Source organism: Hyla sarda, chromosome 1, assembly GCF_029499605.1.
Source record: "Hyla sarda isolate aHylSar1 chromosome 1, aHylSar1.hap1, whole genome shotgun sequence".
Taxonomy (NCBI): domain Eukaryota; kingdom Metazoa; phylum Chordata; class Amphibia; order Anura; family Hylidae; genus Hyla; species Hyla sarda.
The window spans coordinates 222,927,195-222,945,054 of NC_079189.1; the positions used below are offsets into that span (position 1 = coordinate 222,927,195).

The 17,860-nt window shown below is 39.0% G+C and overlaps 1 protein-coding gene across 2 annotated transcripts in view; it reads left to right on the plus strand.

Moving 5' to 3' along the window:
- The window catches only part of FRAS1 (Fraser extracellular matrix complex subunit 1), a 596,246-nt gene that overhangs the window by 249,071 nt on the left and 329,315 nt on the right, over window positions 1–17,860 (plus strand). For both annotated transcript variants that reach the window (XM_056568808.1, XM_056568807.1), the window contains exons 12-14: window positions 3,219–3,366; window positions 5,417–5,560; window positions 6,700–6,834. In XM_056568808.1, coding sequence (XP_056424783.1) covers window positions 3,219–3,366; window positions 5,417–5,560; window positions 6,700–6,834 — 427 coding nt within the window. The remainder of the gene's footprint in view (window positions 1–3,218; window positions 3,367–5,416; window positions 5,561–6,699; window positions 6,835–17,860) is intronic.

A 17,860-nucleotide genomic window follows, 5' to 3' on the forward strand; every position in this document is an offset into this window, starting at 1 on the left:
TTGTCAATGCATTTATTGTGTTTACATAGAAAATGACGAGACACACTGTGTAACATGAATCCATTTTTTATGTTTGATCTGTGTTTGTTCATACGTGACCACACAGTCTGAACTGTGCGGCCAACGTACTGAAGCCCACAGTCACAGTTCAAGAGATACACAGAAAAGGAACTATCGCAAGTATAGTGTGCTTTGGGAAAAGAGATTTTTTTAGTGACATAGGAAGAAAAAGACAACGTAGGGCTACGGATCAGAGAGCAGCGCATATATCGGTCACGTTTACAGGGAAAGGTGCCCAATGTACCTGCCACTGTCTGGTCGGGAAGAAAACTATTAGTTTTTAATTTGCTCGGTGCAATTAAATTTCTAAGGTAAGGGGATCTACGAAAAGTAACCCCTGGCTGGGAGGGTAATAAGCCCTTCATGATGGGGTCATCCCTTAGGATTAACCAATGCTTGGAAAGGATTTGTTTGATGTTACTTGCAGCACAATTGTAATCTGTAATGAAATTAAATTTATATGAATTATTAACAGTTTTGGTATTTGGTCTGTCTTTCACCAGAGTCCTTTGAGACATGTTTTTTACTCTATTAAAAGCCTGTGACAAAATGGGTTTAGGATAACCCTTTTCCATAAAATGGTTGCGGAGGATATTAGATTGTTTTAAAAAATCGCAATCGTTAGTACAATTTTTTCGCATGTGCAAATATTGACCATAGGGTACATGTTTTATATCCACTTAGGGTAGTGGGAACTGTTAAAATCTAATAGACTGTTAACATCTACCTTTTTACAAAAAGTTGCAGTGAAATTTTAATTCTATATTCTCATGAGAGAACTGCAAGGTAAACAACAGACCCCAATTATTAGAGTTGAGATAATCAAAAAACATGTCTCAAGGGGGACTGGTGAAAGAGAGACCAAATACCAAAACTGTTAATAATTCATATAAATTTAATTTCATAACAGATTACAATTGTGCTGCAAGTAGCATCAAACAAATCCTTTCCAAGCATTGGTTAATCCTAAGGGATGACCCCATCATGAAGGGCTTATTACCCTCCCATCCAGGGGTTACTTTTCGTAGATCCCCTTACCTTAGAAATGTAATTGCACCGAGCAAATTAAAAACTAATAGTTTTCTTCCCGACCAGACAGTGGCAGGTACATTGGGCACCTTTCCCTGTAAACATGCCCGATATATGCGCTGCTCTCTGATTGGTAGCCCTACTTTGTCTTTTTCTTCCCAAGTCACTAAAAAAATATTTTTTTTCCCTAAAGGACACTATACTTGTTATAGTTCCTTTTCTGTGTATCTCTTGAACTGTGACTGTGGGCTTCAGTACGTTGTCCGCACAGTTCAGACTGTGCGGTCATGTATGAACAAACACAGATCAAACATAAAAAATGTATTCATGTTACACAGTGTGTCTCGTCATTTTCTATGTAAACACAATAAATGCATTGACAAGTTGAAACTAATTATCCTTGAAACCATCCCTCAAGATTTCCCTAATCGAATTCAAAGATTAAACAACAGGGAAGCATTTTGGATATTCACTCTTTCCACTTTGGTTCCCGATGGTCTCTGAAACCCTAGAAAATGCCCGTTGAAATATGTTTTTCATATTTTTATTACTATTATTTTTTACATACTGTATATTATAATTTCTTTATTGTTTTTCTTTCTATTTTTTGCCTATTTTTGTGGTAATAATTTTATGATATGTAGGTCTGTAGAAATAAAGCTTCAGCACTCACCTATATTTCAAATCCTTTATTCGAGCATCAAATCCAGAGGTAACCGCTGGCCAGGGGTGGGGAGGGAGCGAGGACGCCGCTGCAGGAGCAGCGGAGGAGGAGGCGACTAGTTTCGCAGGTAAAACCGCTTTATTTCTACAGACCTACATTTCTGGATATTGTTCATTTTCTGCTTCATCTTGCGCACCCCTATTTATCCTTGTACTGTAGATATCACCTGTCCTTCCAGTGACTGCGCTGTAGGATGGCCGTGATACAGTGGTGCGGTCTCATCCTCCTTTCTACCACGAACACTAATGTTATGATATGTTTTTAAAAAATAGTTGTGTGCTATTTTGGACATTTATGTTATATTTAATATATGCATTTGCTACTTTTATATGCATGTTGGTCTCCATAATGAATGCAACTTTATAGTGAACTGGTTTTGTAAAGGGTTAATGCTTTTTCCCCCGAATGGATTAATGATTTTCCCTATAAAATCCACACACCTTGTCTCAGCTCCTATGCCTGCTGAAGCTGAACTTCCGCGAAACGCGTTGCATTGGGGGAATAAAGAAAAATTTCGATTTAATCCTGGTCTCAAGCGCCTGTTTGACTCTGCTTTGTTTGGAGGAGTTTCTACGCTATATCTATCCTTCATATAAGGTAGGGACAAGAACGATTCATAAGTATTCATAATATTGGGCAGACTAGATATGCCAAATGGCTCCTATCTGCCGAAACATTCTATGTCTCTATTCCCTTATTCTCTGTGACCCCAACAACTGGTAAACACAATTAATGCCCATTGACTGAATTTATCTAATGACCTTAGAGCCTGAGTAGCTGAAAAATAACTTTAAAAAATCTCTTTTTCTAAATTTATGTTGTAAATATATGTTTGCTTACTTCACTGATTTGACATTTACCATACAGTGGATATTTCCTTACTTAAAGCATGCAAATAAAGTATTGAATTATGTAAGTTTACTTAGGGTTAGTAAAAGGTGCATGCTTAAGCCAAAAAATAGTTGGTGTAAATTTACACTTGAAAGTCTTAATATTTACCAGATTCATCATCAATCAGTCTGATACACCTTAATGAATCTGGCAGATTTCAAGTCTAAGTTTGCACTGTCTGTTTTCACAGACAGATTGGTAAGTCTTGGCCAATATATCGATCCTAGGTCATGCATAGTATAAGTTTAGAGAGTATTTGTGGTAGGCCATTATTTACTTGAATTATGGCTATATGGAGGTACAAGTTACTAGAGCTAGTGCCCAGGTAAAGCAGATCACATGATTAAGGACAATACAATTACCCATTATTCCTGAATGGTACTGTATAATTTTTTAAAAGCTGTTAGACTGATGCCAGATGACTTAATACATAACCAATGTTGTTTCCCAAAATTTCTTTGTTTTCTCACAAATTCGTATTTTTTTTTAATCAACATAAATGTATTCATTAAAGAATGGAGAGAAATGGAATGAAGATGAATGTACCGAGTGTGAGTGCCAGAATGGTCAGATCACCTGCTTCTCTCCATCCTGTCCATCATGCCCATTAGGAACTCTTGCAGTAAATGATGGTGGAGCATGCTGTCCGCAGTGCAAACAAGGTATTGTTACATTTTCTCCCTCTCACAGTAACTATAGTGGTGGTAGTTATCTTAATGCATCTGAACCAACAAAGAGAAATCCAACACATCTCCCCAGATAAAATTTATGTCTTTATAAAGGTGCATTCACACCTCCTTTTGTGCCTCCATGACAAGGATTCGGCGAGTGAAGTTCAAAACTATCTGCCAAGTGTATTTGTGTCAAACCCTGTTTAATCTGACCCGAACTAAGTTACCTTATGACTCATTTAGGGTCTTATATCAGCCGCAGACCACTATTTTCAGTCTGGGACAAAAAAATGATTTGGTTGGAAAATGACCTGAATAGTCAGAGGTCATTCCATTCAGGTATTTGAATTGAATGCGGTTTGGCTTGCTTTTGTCAAAAGTACGTCAGAAAAGTCAGCAGCTTCTGCTGGTTTCTTGCCATATAGGTACAAAACTTGATGTGAATGCTCAGTCAGTTCGAAATGCATTACAGCATTTCTTAACCACTATATAATTTACATTTTATTAGGAGAGGTAAAGAAGTATTAATTTTGTGCTGGATTTCTCTTTTATGGGGCAGATGGTCACTGCTTACAACATCTACAAACCTTCCTATGCACTGCCTTGGAACTTGTAAATGTGTTACATTCAGAAGAGGGCTTGTGGGGCAATTTTTTGGGTATGCATCTGCTTCCTGTTTGTGCAGCAGGTATAGCAGGTCTCTGCATAAATCAAGTAGACAGGGCTGGCCCCACCTATAAGCAAGATAGGCAGCCGCTTACAGCGCCCTCTTGATGGGGGCACTGCTCTGACTGATGCAAGAAAGTTACTGCACACAATCCTGACAGTAAATGGTCCACAACAATCTTGACAGTAAAAGGTCATCCCCTCCATACTCAGTTTCATCAGAAGGCTTGGTAGAGGAGCAAAGCGCTGCCACTGCACAGACCTTCTGGGAACGACCATATGATTATACAGGGCTCGAGTCCTGCAGGAACGACCCTAGAATTGTGTTTACCCCCACCCTCCGCTTCCTCTCCCAATCGGCCTTCTAGATGCTGAGGTATAGGACCTGTGATGATGTCACCAACATATGACCAGTAATATGTTGGGGGTGAAGCTCAACCCTGCAGAATCAGAAAAATGGTGGCTGAAGGACCTGTGTAATGCTGTGTAGGAGGTGGGGATGAGCTGGAGTTGAGGTCACATGTCATCCAAGTAACAGGGTAATATCATGAGGAAGTGATTTGTTACAGTGTTTCACCTCAGTAGTAAGGAGATTACATGAGGAGGAGGTTTGTTACAGTGTTAACCTAATAGTAAGGTGATTACATTAAGAGGGGTTTTGTTACAGTGTGTCACCCCAGTATTAAGGAGGTTTTTTACAGTGTCTCCCTAGTAGTAAGGTGGAGCATGTCCAAGTGCAGAGCCAATGGGTGGAGTCAAGGGGTGCCTGGGGTGGCAAAAGTCCTTGCACCAGCCCTGACAGTAAGCAAGTATTGTTTCATGTATATCTATATGAATAGATCGGTGGTTTGCAAAATAGATTTGCTGGAAGATCCCTTCAAATGTTTTTTGTGCTTATTTTAAATTGAGATATATTCAGATTGCTGAGCAGTAGAAACTGAAAAAATACTTAAAGGACATCTGTACTGATGAATTTTACATATTACAGGCTGAGTGCACTGTCATGTAATTAGCCAGCCCGAGCTCCTTACATGACAGTGTGCTCAGCCTATCACCGGCCAAGGCGGGACATCGCTGCGGCCGGTGATACGCTGACAGCTCTGTGACTGTCCCATCCCTCAGGAAGCAGCATGAGGATCGCAGCGGAGGATCGTGAGGCCGATACTGGAGCAACGGGGGAACATAGGAAGAGGTGACTCATAGTTTATTTTGTTTATTTTTGCAGGCCAGGCACAGGAATATGTAAAATTCATCAGTAAAGATGTCCTTTAAATTAATAAGAACTAGAGATGTACTTACTTGGACACTTGAGTATTATTTTTCATAGTACATACTGTACAGCTTTACTGTGCTTTTTGCTTTATTCCAATTGTAGAGCAATGTAACCCAGACTGCTTAACCTGCTCTCAGTCTATTGACCACTGTGACATCTGCCGTGATGAAGCTCGCTTGTTGCAGATGGGACGCTGTGTGTACAGCTGTGACCCTGGATTCTATCTAGATGGCAGAACATGTTTGGGTAATTCTTGTTGTGTCTGCAGAAAATAACTTTTTTTTATGTTTCCTATTACCAAAGCTGCAGGAGTTCTGTTCGAATCTCACCAATACTACATGTTGCACATTTTATATTGTCTAACGGCTTCAATACTTTAACAGAAATAATTGTCCTGTAGTATCATTGTACAATTTTCCTGTCTAAATTATTTTCTGAAGTTGTGGAACATTGTAGATATATGTAATGGAAACATGTAAATGACACTATAAGGTAGAGATATAATACTACACAACTGAAGGAATATATATTGTATGCAATGTAAAAAGGTATTAATGACCCCCTAAAAAGTGTACAAATATGCCTAATATAGACTCCAAAATAATCACAAGAGCAAAAAAGGAGCTACTCAAATTGGGTGTGAAAAGTATATAAAATACAATCTTAATTTCATCATATTAAAAGACAGTGCAGTTTAAAACAGGAGGAATATGGCACAGACAGGCGGCATACCTGGGACAATCAATGGCAAATGTGCAAAAAATGCTACTAACTATTATATAAATACATAGCTATGTAACTGCTAGCTCCTAAGGTTAAAAAAGGAAACCAAAGTGCTGGTAATGAGATGTATGGTTAGTCTACCTAAAGTGCAAGTGCAGAAGCAGTCAGATACCAACATCAACTATGTGACAATAGCTCATAGACAGTTACATACCACAGTATATGTAGGGAAAGTACTGCAAGTCCCAGGATGCCGCCACCCCTACACGTGTTTCGGTCTGCTGACCTTCGTCCCCGGAATTTTTGTATGGCCGTTTTTAAGGGTTTTCTTAATGGGACATTGTAACGGGTCTTAAAATGGAGCAACATAGAGTGTGAAAGGAGCCTTAGACTTATAATTCATTGATCTCAGTCTCTGTATCTTGAAATAGGTTGCAATTCAGGGATTCCTCATCCTGCATCAATGATTTTAGGTCGAGATCATGACCAGGTTGCAATTCAGTCACTACATGTACTTCTAGTGATATGGATTCATTCAATTATTGTTTACTGTTTAACACAGAATAAGGGTTAAGACATTTAACGTTATAAGCTTCAACAATTTGAAATTAATACTAAAACATCATGCTGAATTTGTGTTTATTTATTTTTTTTTTTTGTAGCATGTAAAGAATCCTGTCTAACTTGTAACAATGGGTTTGAGTGTACAGCATGTCCTGGATCCCTTTTGTTGAAAGAAGGGCAGTGTGTGGAATCTTGTGGTCCAGGATACTTCCAGAGCGGGTTTGTTTGTTCAGGTATACATAATAACTTTTTATTCTCAAATTTTTCTACTTCAGTATTTATTAGTTTTATCTGAAAAATGTCCTTCTGCCTATGCAGACTATATAAAATACTCCAAAGAACTCACAAGTGTATACACAATGGAGAAGATTTATCAAAACCTGTGCAGAGAAAAAGTTTACCAGTTGCCCATAGCAACCAATCGGATCGCTTATTTAATTTTTTTAAAAGGCCATATTTAAAATGAAAGAAGAGATCTGATTTGTTGCTATGGGCAACTGGTCAAGTTTTCCTCTGCACAGGTTTTGATAAATCTCCCCCAGTATATAAGGAAAGTCCACTTAAATGCAATATATTTTTTCAAAGTTTGTAAATATACAATACTTATTACCTTAAAACTTGAAAACTATTTAAATGATACTTAATGCACGCACTCTTTTCTTAAGCCATACACTATTTTACGGAGGTCAAACCCCCTTTACCGATACCATGCTTCCTTTTTGTATACACTTGACAAGTGTCTAAAAATTATCTAACATTCATAGTAAATGTGGAACAAGTCATGTAAGACAGTTTTTTTTGAGCAAACTGCACCTCAATTCTGTCGAATTTGCATTAGTAAATCTCAAGGCCTGTTTTTTTTTATGAAAACCAGAATATTTTTCAGGGTATTTTAAATTATTATTTTTTTGCTTCTTTTCTGACCATATGTTCATTTAAAGGGTGGCTCTCATCATCCTTTTTTTTTTTCTGTCCCTGCCTATTGCCCATCTATCCCTAACCCCCTCCCTGCCTTAAATTTTTTTTTTACTATATAAGAAATGGCTTTTTGTCTGCCTGGTAGTGTGCTCACTTACCAGGTAGACAGGCAGACTTCCCTAGCATTCGCGACGTCACTGATTTCTGCCCTTAGCTCATCTATACAGGATGCCTCCAGCTGTTTCACCACTACAACTCCCAGCTTGCCCTGACATCTATTGGCTGTCAGGGCATGTTGGGAGTTGTAGTGGTGAAACTACTGGAGGAACCCTGTGTTGAAAACAATAACTTTCTTAGGGCAATGGCCACGGCGCTACCCCGAACCCCGCACTCCCAGCCCCCACCCCCTGTTGAAAACAATAGTTTTGTTAGGGCCGTGACGCTACCAACCCCCCCCCCCCCCTCCCGTAAAAGCCATACCTGAGTGCAGAGCAGCAGCAGCGAATATATGCCAGGAGGCGGGGCCGGCGTGTGAGGCCAGGGAGCCAATGCTCGCTCAGTTCTCGCTCCCGCCTGTCTGATTGACAGACAGGGAGCGAGCGCAGGCTGAATGAATTAGGACCGATTGCTCTCGGTCCGAATTCAAGCGTGACGTCACGCCAGCCTGCAGCCGGCCACTAGGAGGCAGACCCCTAGTGGCCGGTTTTCAAAATTAAAAGTAATGAAAAAAAATTAATGGATTTATATTAGAAATATGTTGTATTACATTAGTACTTGTAGTTTGATGACAGTGCCCATTTAAAGTCTGTAGTGAAACATAAAATGCCCTACATTCATGTTGTTTTTATTTGTAATGTTTTTCTAAAGAACAGCATTTTCAGGATAAAGGTTTTCTGTCTATAGGACTTGAATGACATTGGGAAAATGCATGTATTAGTGACCTAACCAATGTTTGCACACTGTAAAATCCCCCCCAAAAATTGCTGTAAAATTGGTATAAATAAAATCAGCTGTTATTTTAAGGGCCTTTTTTTTTTTGCAAATTCTTTTGATTTTACTGTGTGTTCATAACCGTAATAAAAACAACTTTAAAGACCCCCTCAAAAATACATGTTACGTTTTTTTAAATGCATCTTTTTTCATTGAATTTTAAAACCCCAAAAAGAATTGTGTTTTGTGAAGAATGCCTAACTGTGAAATTTTTCCAGGAATTACTGTAGGTCATTTAATTTGGTACTTATTTTTATTTTTCCTTGTATTCCCTGGTACCCATGAGATTATACCTTGGAATAAATTTTACTTTATTAAAAGCTAAACTCCTGAGGAAAGGACAGCAGCAGCTTAAGATCTATAGGAACTTTACATAACTTAATGTGGCTTCTCTAATATACATGCTTTTTTTTTTTTTACATTCCAGACTAGTATACCTTATACTGTTTGTATAGTTAATTATAGTAGAGTATTAATACCAAAAAGCACAAATCTGTTCTTGTTACAATGTCTGTGATGTTTTAGCTGTCTAGTTGAGGTACTGAATCTTTATTACTGTATATGTTGGCAAATACTCTTGTTACAGTAAGGTTTTAGGAAATTTTCTCCATTGGTTCTCATGGGGAAAAAATCCTATTTGCTTTAGTTCAGCTTGGCTGCTCTGATTGCATAATATAGGGCTTATGGAGAAAGCTTCAAATTTTACAGTGCCTGTAATTCATTTTCAACAATCCTTGGAAGAAGATTTCTGGCTGGTGTCTCATACCATTTTATACTGCAGCATTTGTTATACTTTAAGTGGTATTTTTTTTTGTGAGCTACCAAAATTCAGTTCCATATTTCCCAGAAGACAAACTCTATTATAACAGTTCAGCTTGGTGTCTGTTATTTCTAAATAATATCAATGTGCATTACGTGCTAAACTGAATGTATTCACATTAGAAACCACAGTGTCTTGATCAGGTTGGCGGGAGTGCCCTTACTTCCTCCTTGCTGTCCGATTGGTGCTCCAATGCTCCAGAAGCCTCACCAGCCTGGAGCTAGTGAGCATTGATGGCATAGCATTGAACAGTGTATGAAATCCTTAGTTTGCATGCTATAGTCCCCTATTGGGACTATAAAATAGTGTTAAAAAAATTGTTTATAAAAGGGATTTTACCCTTTCCCTAATAAAAGTTTGAATCGCCCCCTTTTTCCCATTTAAAAGAAAAAATCTGTAAACAAAAAATAAACATATGTGGTTACGCTGTGTGTGTAAATTTCTGAACTATAAAAATCTAATGTTATTTTAACTGCACTGTCAATGGCGTATACGTAAATAAATACCAAAATTCAGAATTGTATAAAAAAAGATATAAAAAGATCATAAATCCTATCAAAACAAAAATGGTACCGATAAAAACTACAGATCACAGCATAAGAAATGATCCCTCACACATCCTCATAAACAGAAAAATAAAAAAAGTTATAGGGGTCAGAAGATGTACGTCGTTGTTTGCGGTACTTCTCCATCCAGGATGTACATTTACGTCCTGTACATGACCACAAGCATCGGAGCGATGCTCGGTTCATGCGCGGCAGGTCTCTGCTGCTGATAGCAGCCAGGCACCCGCCAGTAATGGCCGACATCAGCAATCGCTCGGATGTCCACCATTAACCCCTCAGATGCCGTGATCAATGCAGATCACAGCATCTGCGGCAGAGCGGCTACATTTTATGCCGATCTGATCGCCCGGCCGCGGGGTTCAGATCAACTAACATGGCTGATGGAGGTCCCCTCCCCTGCCTCTGCCGCCTTCCCGGCTTCTTCTGTTCTGGTCTGACTTCGAGCAGACCAGAGCAGTAGATAGCCGATAATACTGATCAGTGCTAAGCCCTTTACATAGCACTGAACAGTATTAGCAATCAAATGATTGCTATAAATAGTACTGGGGACTATTAAAGTGTAAAAAAATAAGTAAAAAAAGTTTAAAAAATTTGAAAAATCCCCTCCCCCAATAAAAATGTAAAATGTCCTTTTTTCCTATTTTACTCCCCAAAAAATAAAAATGAATATGTATAAAAATTAATAAACATATTTGGTATCGCCCATGCGTAAATGTCTGAGCTATAAAAATATAATGTTAATGAATCCTGTACGGTGAACGGCGTGAACGTAGTCCAAAATTGCTGAAAAAAGTCCAAAATTGCTGCTTTTTTGTCACATTTTATAAAAAAATTAATTATAAAAAAAATGTATAAAAGTTTTATATACACAAATGTGGTGTCACTAAAAAGTACAGATCACGGTGCAACAAATGAGCCCTCATACTGCCACTTATACGGAAAAATGAAAAAGTTATAGGTCGTCAACTAGGGTTTTTTTAAACGTACTAATTTGTACTAAGTTTTCTATTAATGTTGCAGTTAAAAAAAAATCGCAAAGTATGTAACCATGGGTATCATTTTAATTGTATTGACCCACAGAATAAAGAACACATGTCATTTTTACTGTACGGCATAAAAAAGAAGCCTTCCAAAATTTGCAAATTTCCCCACACAAATAGTATTTGTTTGGCTGCGCCATACACTTTATGGTAAAATAATTTTATGTCATTACAAAGGACAACTGGTTGCACAAAAAACAAGCCCTCATACTAGTCTGAGGATGAAAATATAAACAGATTTACGATTTTTAGGAGGCAAGGAGGTAAAAACGAGAATTCAGAAATAAAATCGGCCTAGTCCTTAACCCCTTGAGGACCAAGCATTTTTCAGTTTTTGCACTTTCATTTTTTCCTCCTTACCTTATAAAAATCATAACCCTTTTAATTTTCCACCTAAAAATCCATATGTGGGCTTATTTTTTGAGCCACCAATTCTATTTTGTAATGACATCAGTCATTTTACCTAAAAGTCTACGGCAAAACAGGGAAAAAAAAATCATTGTGCGACAAAATTGAAGAAAAAACACCATTTTGTAAATTTTTTACGCAGTACATTTTTCGGTAAAAATGACACCTTATCTTTATTCTGTAGGTCCATACGATTAAAATAATACCTTACTTATATAGGTTTGATTTTGTATTACTTCTGGAAAAAAATATAACTACATGCATGGAAATTTATACATTTAAAATTGTCCACTTCTGACCCCTATAACTTTTTTATTTTTCCGCATATGGGGCATTATGAGGGCTCATTTATTGCGCCGTGATCTGAAGTTTTAATGGGTACCATTTTTGTTTTGATCAGACTTTTTGATCACTTTTTATTCCTTTTTTTTCTGGTATAAAAAGTGACCAAAAAAACTCTAATTTGGACTTTTTAATTTTTTTTTGCGCTACGTCATTGACAGTGCAGTTAATTTACGATATATTTTTATAGTTCGGACATTTACGCACGCGGCAATACCACATATGTTTATTTTTATTATGTTTATTTTTTATATGGAATTTGGGAAAAGGGGGTGATTTAAACTTTTAATAGGATGGGATTAATGTGTGTGTTTTTAACCTTTTTTAACCTTTTTTTATTTTTATTTATTTTTTTTTTTTTTACACTTTTAGTCCCCTTAGGGGACTTTTAGGAGGAATCATTAGATTCCTCATACAGATCATTATGGTTCCATACAACCATATTGATCAGTGTGCTCTGTCATTCAGAGCCCCGGAGTCGGCTACCTCAGCAGTAGATCACCAGGGACAGGATACAGGCATTTTTAGACACCGCTGTCAAAGTTGATCTAAAGGGTCAATAGCCGTCCGCAGTGATCGCCGCATGTCGGCTATTAACGCCGCCCCCCAGCTACAGGAATCAGCTGGGGACTGGCCGGTATGATGCGGGCTCGAGTGGGGAGCCCGCGTCATACCCCAGTAATGGCCATTGGACGAGTATATACGTCCATGGTCGTTATCAGGTTAAAGGGGTTATCCACCATAAGGTGATTTTAGTACTTACCTGGCAAGCAGTAATGGACATTCTTAGGAAGGATCTGCACTTGTCTTGGGGCTAAATGGCTATGTTGTGAGATTACCTTAACACTGTGGCTACTTTGTGAACTAGTATTTCCTGTTTGACTTTTCTTTTTTTGACTACAAATCCCACAATTCCATCTTCCTCCTTCCCACACATCAGCCACCCCACCCATTGAAACATAAATGAGCTGCATCCATTCAAATCAGTGTGGTTCTCAATCAGGGTGCCTACAGCTGTTGCAGATAGACCTCTCTCCCATCAAGCGATCCCTCCACTCATTGAAGCAGACAGGCTCCCTGTCATCAGCTGACTAGTGAGGTCAGGTCTCAGCCACATTGCAAGCTGGGAAAAATCTGAGACAACAGTCATTTTGTATGCTGGTAAAAATACATATTGAAGTGAAAATCAGAGAAGAATTGTGAGAAAACTGTCACACACAGGTACAGACACTATATTATGAACTACACGAACAATGGCCTGGTCCTTAAGGGGTTAAGATGTTACTGTCATTTGGAAAAACATTTAACATGTTGTCCATACATATCAAAAGTTTAGATCACACCAGGTCTTAGTCCTGAGACCCGCTTTCATTGTAAGATACAGCCAGGAAACGTGTGTGGCAGTGCGTGCCTCAATCCATGGCTGTCACTTAAATTCGATTCATTCACATAGGGGGACATATATCAAGGTATTTAGAGCCTTTTTTTCTTATTCTGGGCGCACCCTTTTTTGTGCGACTTTTGTGGGTAAGCAAAAAGTTAAAAATAGCCTTAGGCTGGGTCCACACTACGTTTTGTCCCATACGGGAGCGCATACGGCAGGAGGGAGCTAAAACCTCGCGCTCCCGTATGTGACCGTATGCGCTCCCGTATGCCATTCACTTCAATGAGCCGACCGGAGTGAAACGTTCGGTCCGGTCGGCTCATTTTTGCGCCGTATGCGCTTTTACAACCGGACCTAAAACTGTGGTCAACCACGGTTTTAGGTCCGGTTGTAAAAGCGCATACGGCGCAAAAATGAGCCGACCGGACCGAACGTTTCACTCCGGTCGGCTCATTGAAGTGAATGGCATACGGGAGCGCATACGGTCACATACGGAGGCGCGAGGTTTTAGCTCCCTCCTGCCGTATGCGCTCCCGTATGGGACAAAACGTAGTGTGGACCCAGCCTTATTTAAGCACATTTCAGTTTTCACTTTGCAGTGGTCAGGTATTTATTATGTGTGAAAGTCGCATATAGGCAAAAAAAAATCACAAATCCCTTACAAAAGGTCGCAAGTCTACTCCAGGTCTGACACGGAGTACAAAACTCCTGTACATGAGCAAATTTAAAGGAGTGGTTAAGCAAAAATAAAATATACGCTATCCAAAGGATAGGGGATATGTTATAGCTCTCGGGGGGTCCGTGTGCTGGGTCCCCACCTCCCCGTGATCTCCTGAATGGAGCCTCGGGAGTGTGATGGAAGCGGCCGTTCCGACTCCCTCAGGAAGCCGCGGCCGACACCCCCCCCCTCCATGTATTTCTATGGGATACATAGAGAGGGGCGTGTTGGTCGGTACTCCATGCAGGGGCGGACACGCCCCCTTCCAGCAGACTGCCGGGGCCCATTCAGGAGATTGCGGGGGGTCCCAGCGCTCGAACCCCTCCAATCCATAACTTATCGCCTATCCTTTGGGTAGGGGATAACTTATTTTCACCACAAATCATTTAAAAAGTCGCAAAAAAGTCTCACAAAAGTCTCAGCTGTGATTTTTTTTTTGTTTTGCTTATGTGCTCCAAATTTATCAATCCCCTATGTTGGTATGATAAATATGTAGCACATAAGCAAAACTTAGGCAAAAAAAATGCCTTCAGAATTTAACAAAGCAAACAATGATAATTGTCCTCATTAGGCTCTATGGCAGTAAAGCGTGCTGCTGCATAATTTACAGGGTTATTACTCACAATTGCAGCAGGTCTCAGAGCTGAGACCGGTGTAATCTAAACTTTTGACATTTCTAGACAACAACATGTCAAAAGTTTTTTGACATTGCAGTAATGCTTTAACTCAACCATTAACGTAAGTGTAAATCAGGTGTCCTTATCCTTTAAATAAATAAGATATGAAAGATGTATGGAGCAGTATGAAGGCCTTGCACATAAGGTCTAACATTAGGGTGGTGACCTGTGATGTTTATTTGTGGTCATCCTGAGAACTACATATAGCAAATCTGAATCTCTCATTTAAGAGGCATTGTTTTTGCATTGTGATTGGCGATTACCATCTTCCGTCCTATGTAAAAATGTGAATAATGTCACGGCATTGAATTGTGCTGGGAACCAATTGGGTCCTGCTAAAAATAACAAATTCAATTTATCAGGCTACTTCCCCTGCATTGCACATATATATTGGCGCTCTAAATACCTTGCCATACACTTTATTTTCATGACTCTGAATGAATTACATGTGAATCCTTCTAAATCCTATCTGGTGCAATGCATTTTTAAGTGCAGGATGTCATTGTAAATATAGCTGACATTTGGCTTTAATATTGTCAGAGAGAGCATGGTATAAGCCTGTATTTGAAAGCTTTCAGTTTACAAACCTAAGCTGGCAATCATCTTGTCAGATAGATCAATAATGATAGAAAAAGTAGCTAAAATCATCCACAGGCTAAGTAATCCTTATTTTCAGTAATCCTTATGTTTTTTTCCAATCAATTATAAAGAAGATATAATGAGACAAAGTAACAATTTTAGTGGTTTGATAAAAAAAATGAATGATTTTGGGAGATAAGGGGTTTACTTTAATTTATATTCTCTAAATATGCTCACACTGTGGTTTTGTTTCTTTTCAATAAATACTTTTTATGCACTGAAAAAGATGAAAACCTACCGTACATACTCGAGCATAAGCCGAGTTTTTGAGCACGATTTCTGGATGATGACGGGGGTCTGGATGATGAAATGGGGAGGATGATGTATTTCCCACCCTAGGCTTATAGTCGAGTCAATAACTTTTCCTGGGTTTTTGGGGTGAAATTAGGGGCCTCGGCTCATATTCGGGACGACTTATTCTCGAGTATAAACGGTATGTTACATATAACGGATGATGAAAAACCATTCCTATTGTCCTATAAAAAAAAAAAAAAAAGCATTTTTCTTTTTTTTTGCCATAGACAATAGCGTAGTTGACTATGCTTTTGTATACAGCAAAGCAGTGAAACAGAGATAAAAGTGTGAACCCAGCCTAAGAGGTGCCATGTAACAAAAGGATTTTTTTCATCCTCAAGTAATGTAGAATGAAGTATATAGACACCGTAAGTGTATACTCGAAAGGGAAGATTTTTTGCAGGAATCTCTGAATTAAGAATGGGACTTGCAGAAATCAACTCGCTTGCAGATGAAGGTTCCCAATTTATTGGTATGGAACCGATATTAAGTTGTAGAAATATCTCCAACATATCTGCTATGCTGTCTTACATTTGATAAACTCACAGTAGCTGCAGGATATGTTATAAAATAAAATAAAGCAAACATAATCGCCTCTTGATCCTCTGCTGCTCCAGCGCTATTGCTTTGGGGGTCCCTGCTGGTCATGCGCCGCGCATAGCAATGACGCCGGGGACGCACGACGGAGGCCTGGAGCAGCGGAGCAGCGCGGACCGGACTCAGGTAATTATGCCACCGGGGATGGGGGGAGGCAACGGGGCAGCGGCGCCGGCAATGGGTGCCGCTGCCCCTTCTCTCCCCCTGGCTGTCGGCGCCGCTTCTCTCTCCCTGGCTATCGTCGCCGGCACCGATAGTCAGGGGGACAGAACGGGCAGCGGCGCCGATAACCAGGGGGTGAAAAGGGCCGACAGCAGCGCTCTAGACCCCAGGAAAGGCAGGGGGAGAGAAGCGGGCAGCGACGGCCTCTCTCCCCCTGCCTTTCCTGGGGGTATATCGGGGTATACACGCGCACACACGCACCCTCATTTTTTCATGGATATTTGGGTAAAAAACTTTTTTTACTCAAATATCCGTGGTAAAATGAGGGTGCGTGTTATAGGCCGGTGCGTGGTATACCCCGATAAATACGGTAATAAATATTACGGACAATCACTGAAGCGTGTTCCCATAACATCAAAAGGAACAGTGCATGTAGTAAATCATCCATTTCAAACATATGGCACTGGATGCAGTAAATCACTAACAGCCTTACGGATTCAAATTGCGGAATTTGCATGAATATTTGTTCTTGGCTCTACAAACCAAGTGTGAACAGTGATCAAAAGACTGTGTAGTTACTAAAAGACTGTGTCGTTGCTAGAAGTGTGAGCAGTGATCTAAAGTATATGACACTGGATGCAGTAAATTACTAACAGTTTTATGGATTCCAATTGCGAAATTTGCATGATTATTTTCTCTTGGCTCTAAAAACCAAGTGTGAATAGTGATCAAAAGACTGTGTCGTTACTAAAAGACTGTGTCGTTACTAGAAGTGTGAACAGTGATCTAAAGTATATAGCACTGGATGCAGTAAATTACTAACAGTTTTATGGATTTAAATTGCGGAATTTGCATGAATATTTTCTCTTGGCTCTACAAACCAAGTGTGAACAGTGATCAAAAGACTGTGGCGTTACTAAAAGACTGTGTCGTTACTAGAAGTGTGAACAGTGATCTAAAGTATATAGCACTGGATGCAGTAAATTACTAACAGTTTTATGGATTCCAATTGCGGAATTTGCATGATTATTTTCGCTTGGCTCTAAAAACCAAGTGTGAATAGTGATCAAAAGACTGTGTCGTTACTAGAAGTGTGAACAGTTATCAAAAGACTGTGGCGTTAATATAAGAATATAAGAATACAATGTTGGGGCTCTCATCTGTATGAATTAATGTGGAGAGGTGAGCACCAAGAAAGATACCAACATATGGCGGTGGCAATACATTCTTAGTTTTTTCACGTGGTGTGATTTTTTTCCAAAAAGTTTTTTCATATTTTAATGGATACAATAAATATTAACATTTTAAAGGTTCCCTATTTTTTTCATTTTTGATATATTTATACGAGTTGGGAGACCTACATCCTTTGGATCATTATAGTTTTTTATATATATATATATATTTATTAATAAAGCATTATAAGCTAATGTCAGTAAATTACATCTACATGTTCTTAATTCTTAGAGTTTGAAACCTTTATAGATCATTAATGAAGCATTCTATGCTTATCTCAGTAGTTACATAAAAACTAACATTACAAAAAATGGTATCTGTTTACAACAATTGTAAGTTATCATATTCATAGTATTACTCTGAAAGAGAATATTACACAACATTGTAGAAAGAATGGGGCAAATATCTAATCTCTGGATATATTAAATGGAAGTGACTTTTATACAACCTCCGGCCCCTTCTAACTAACCA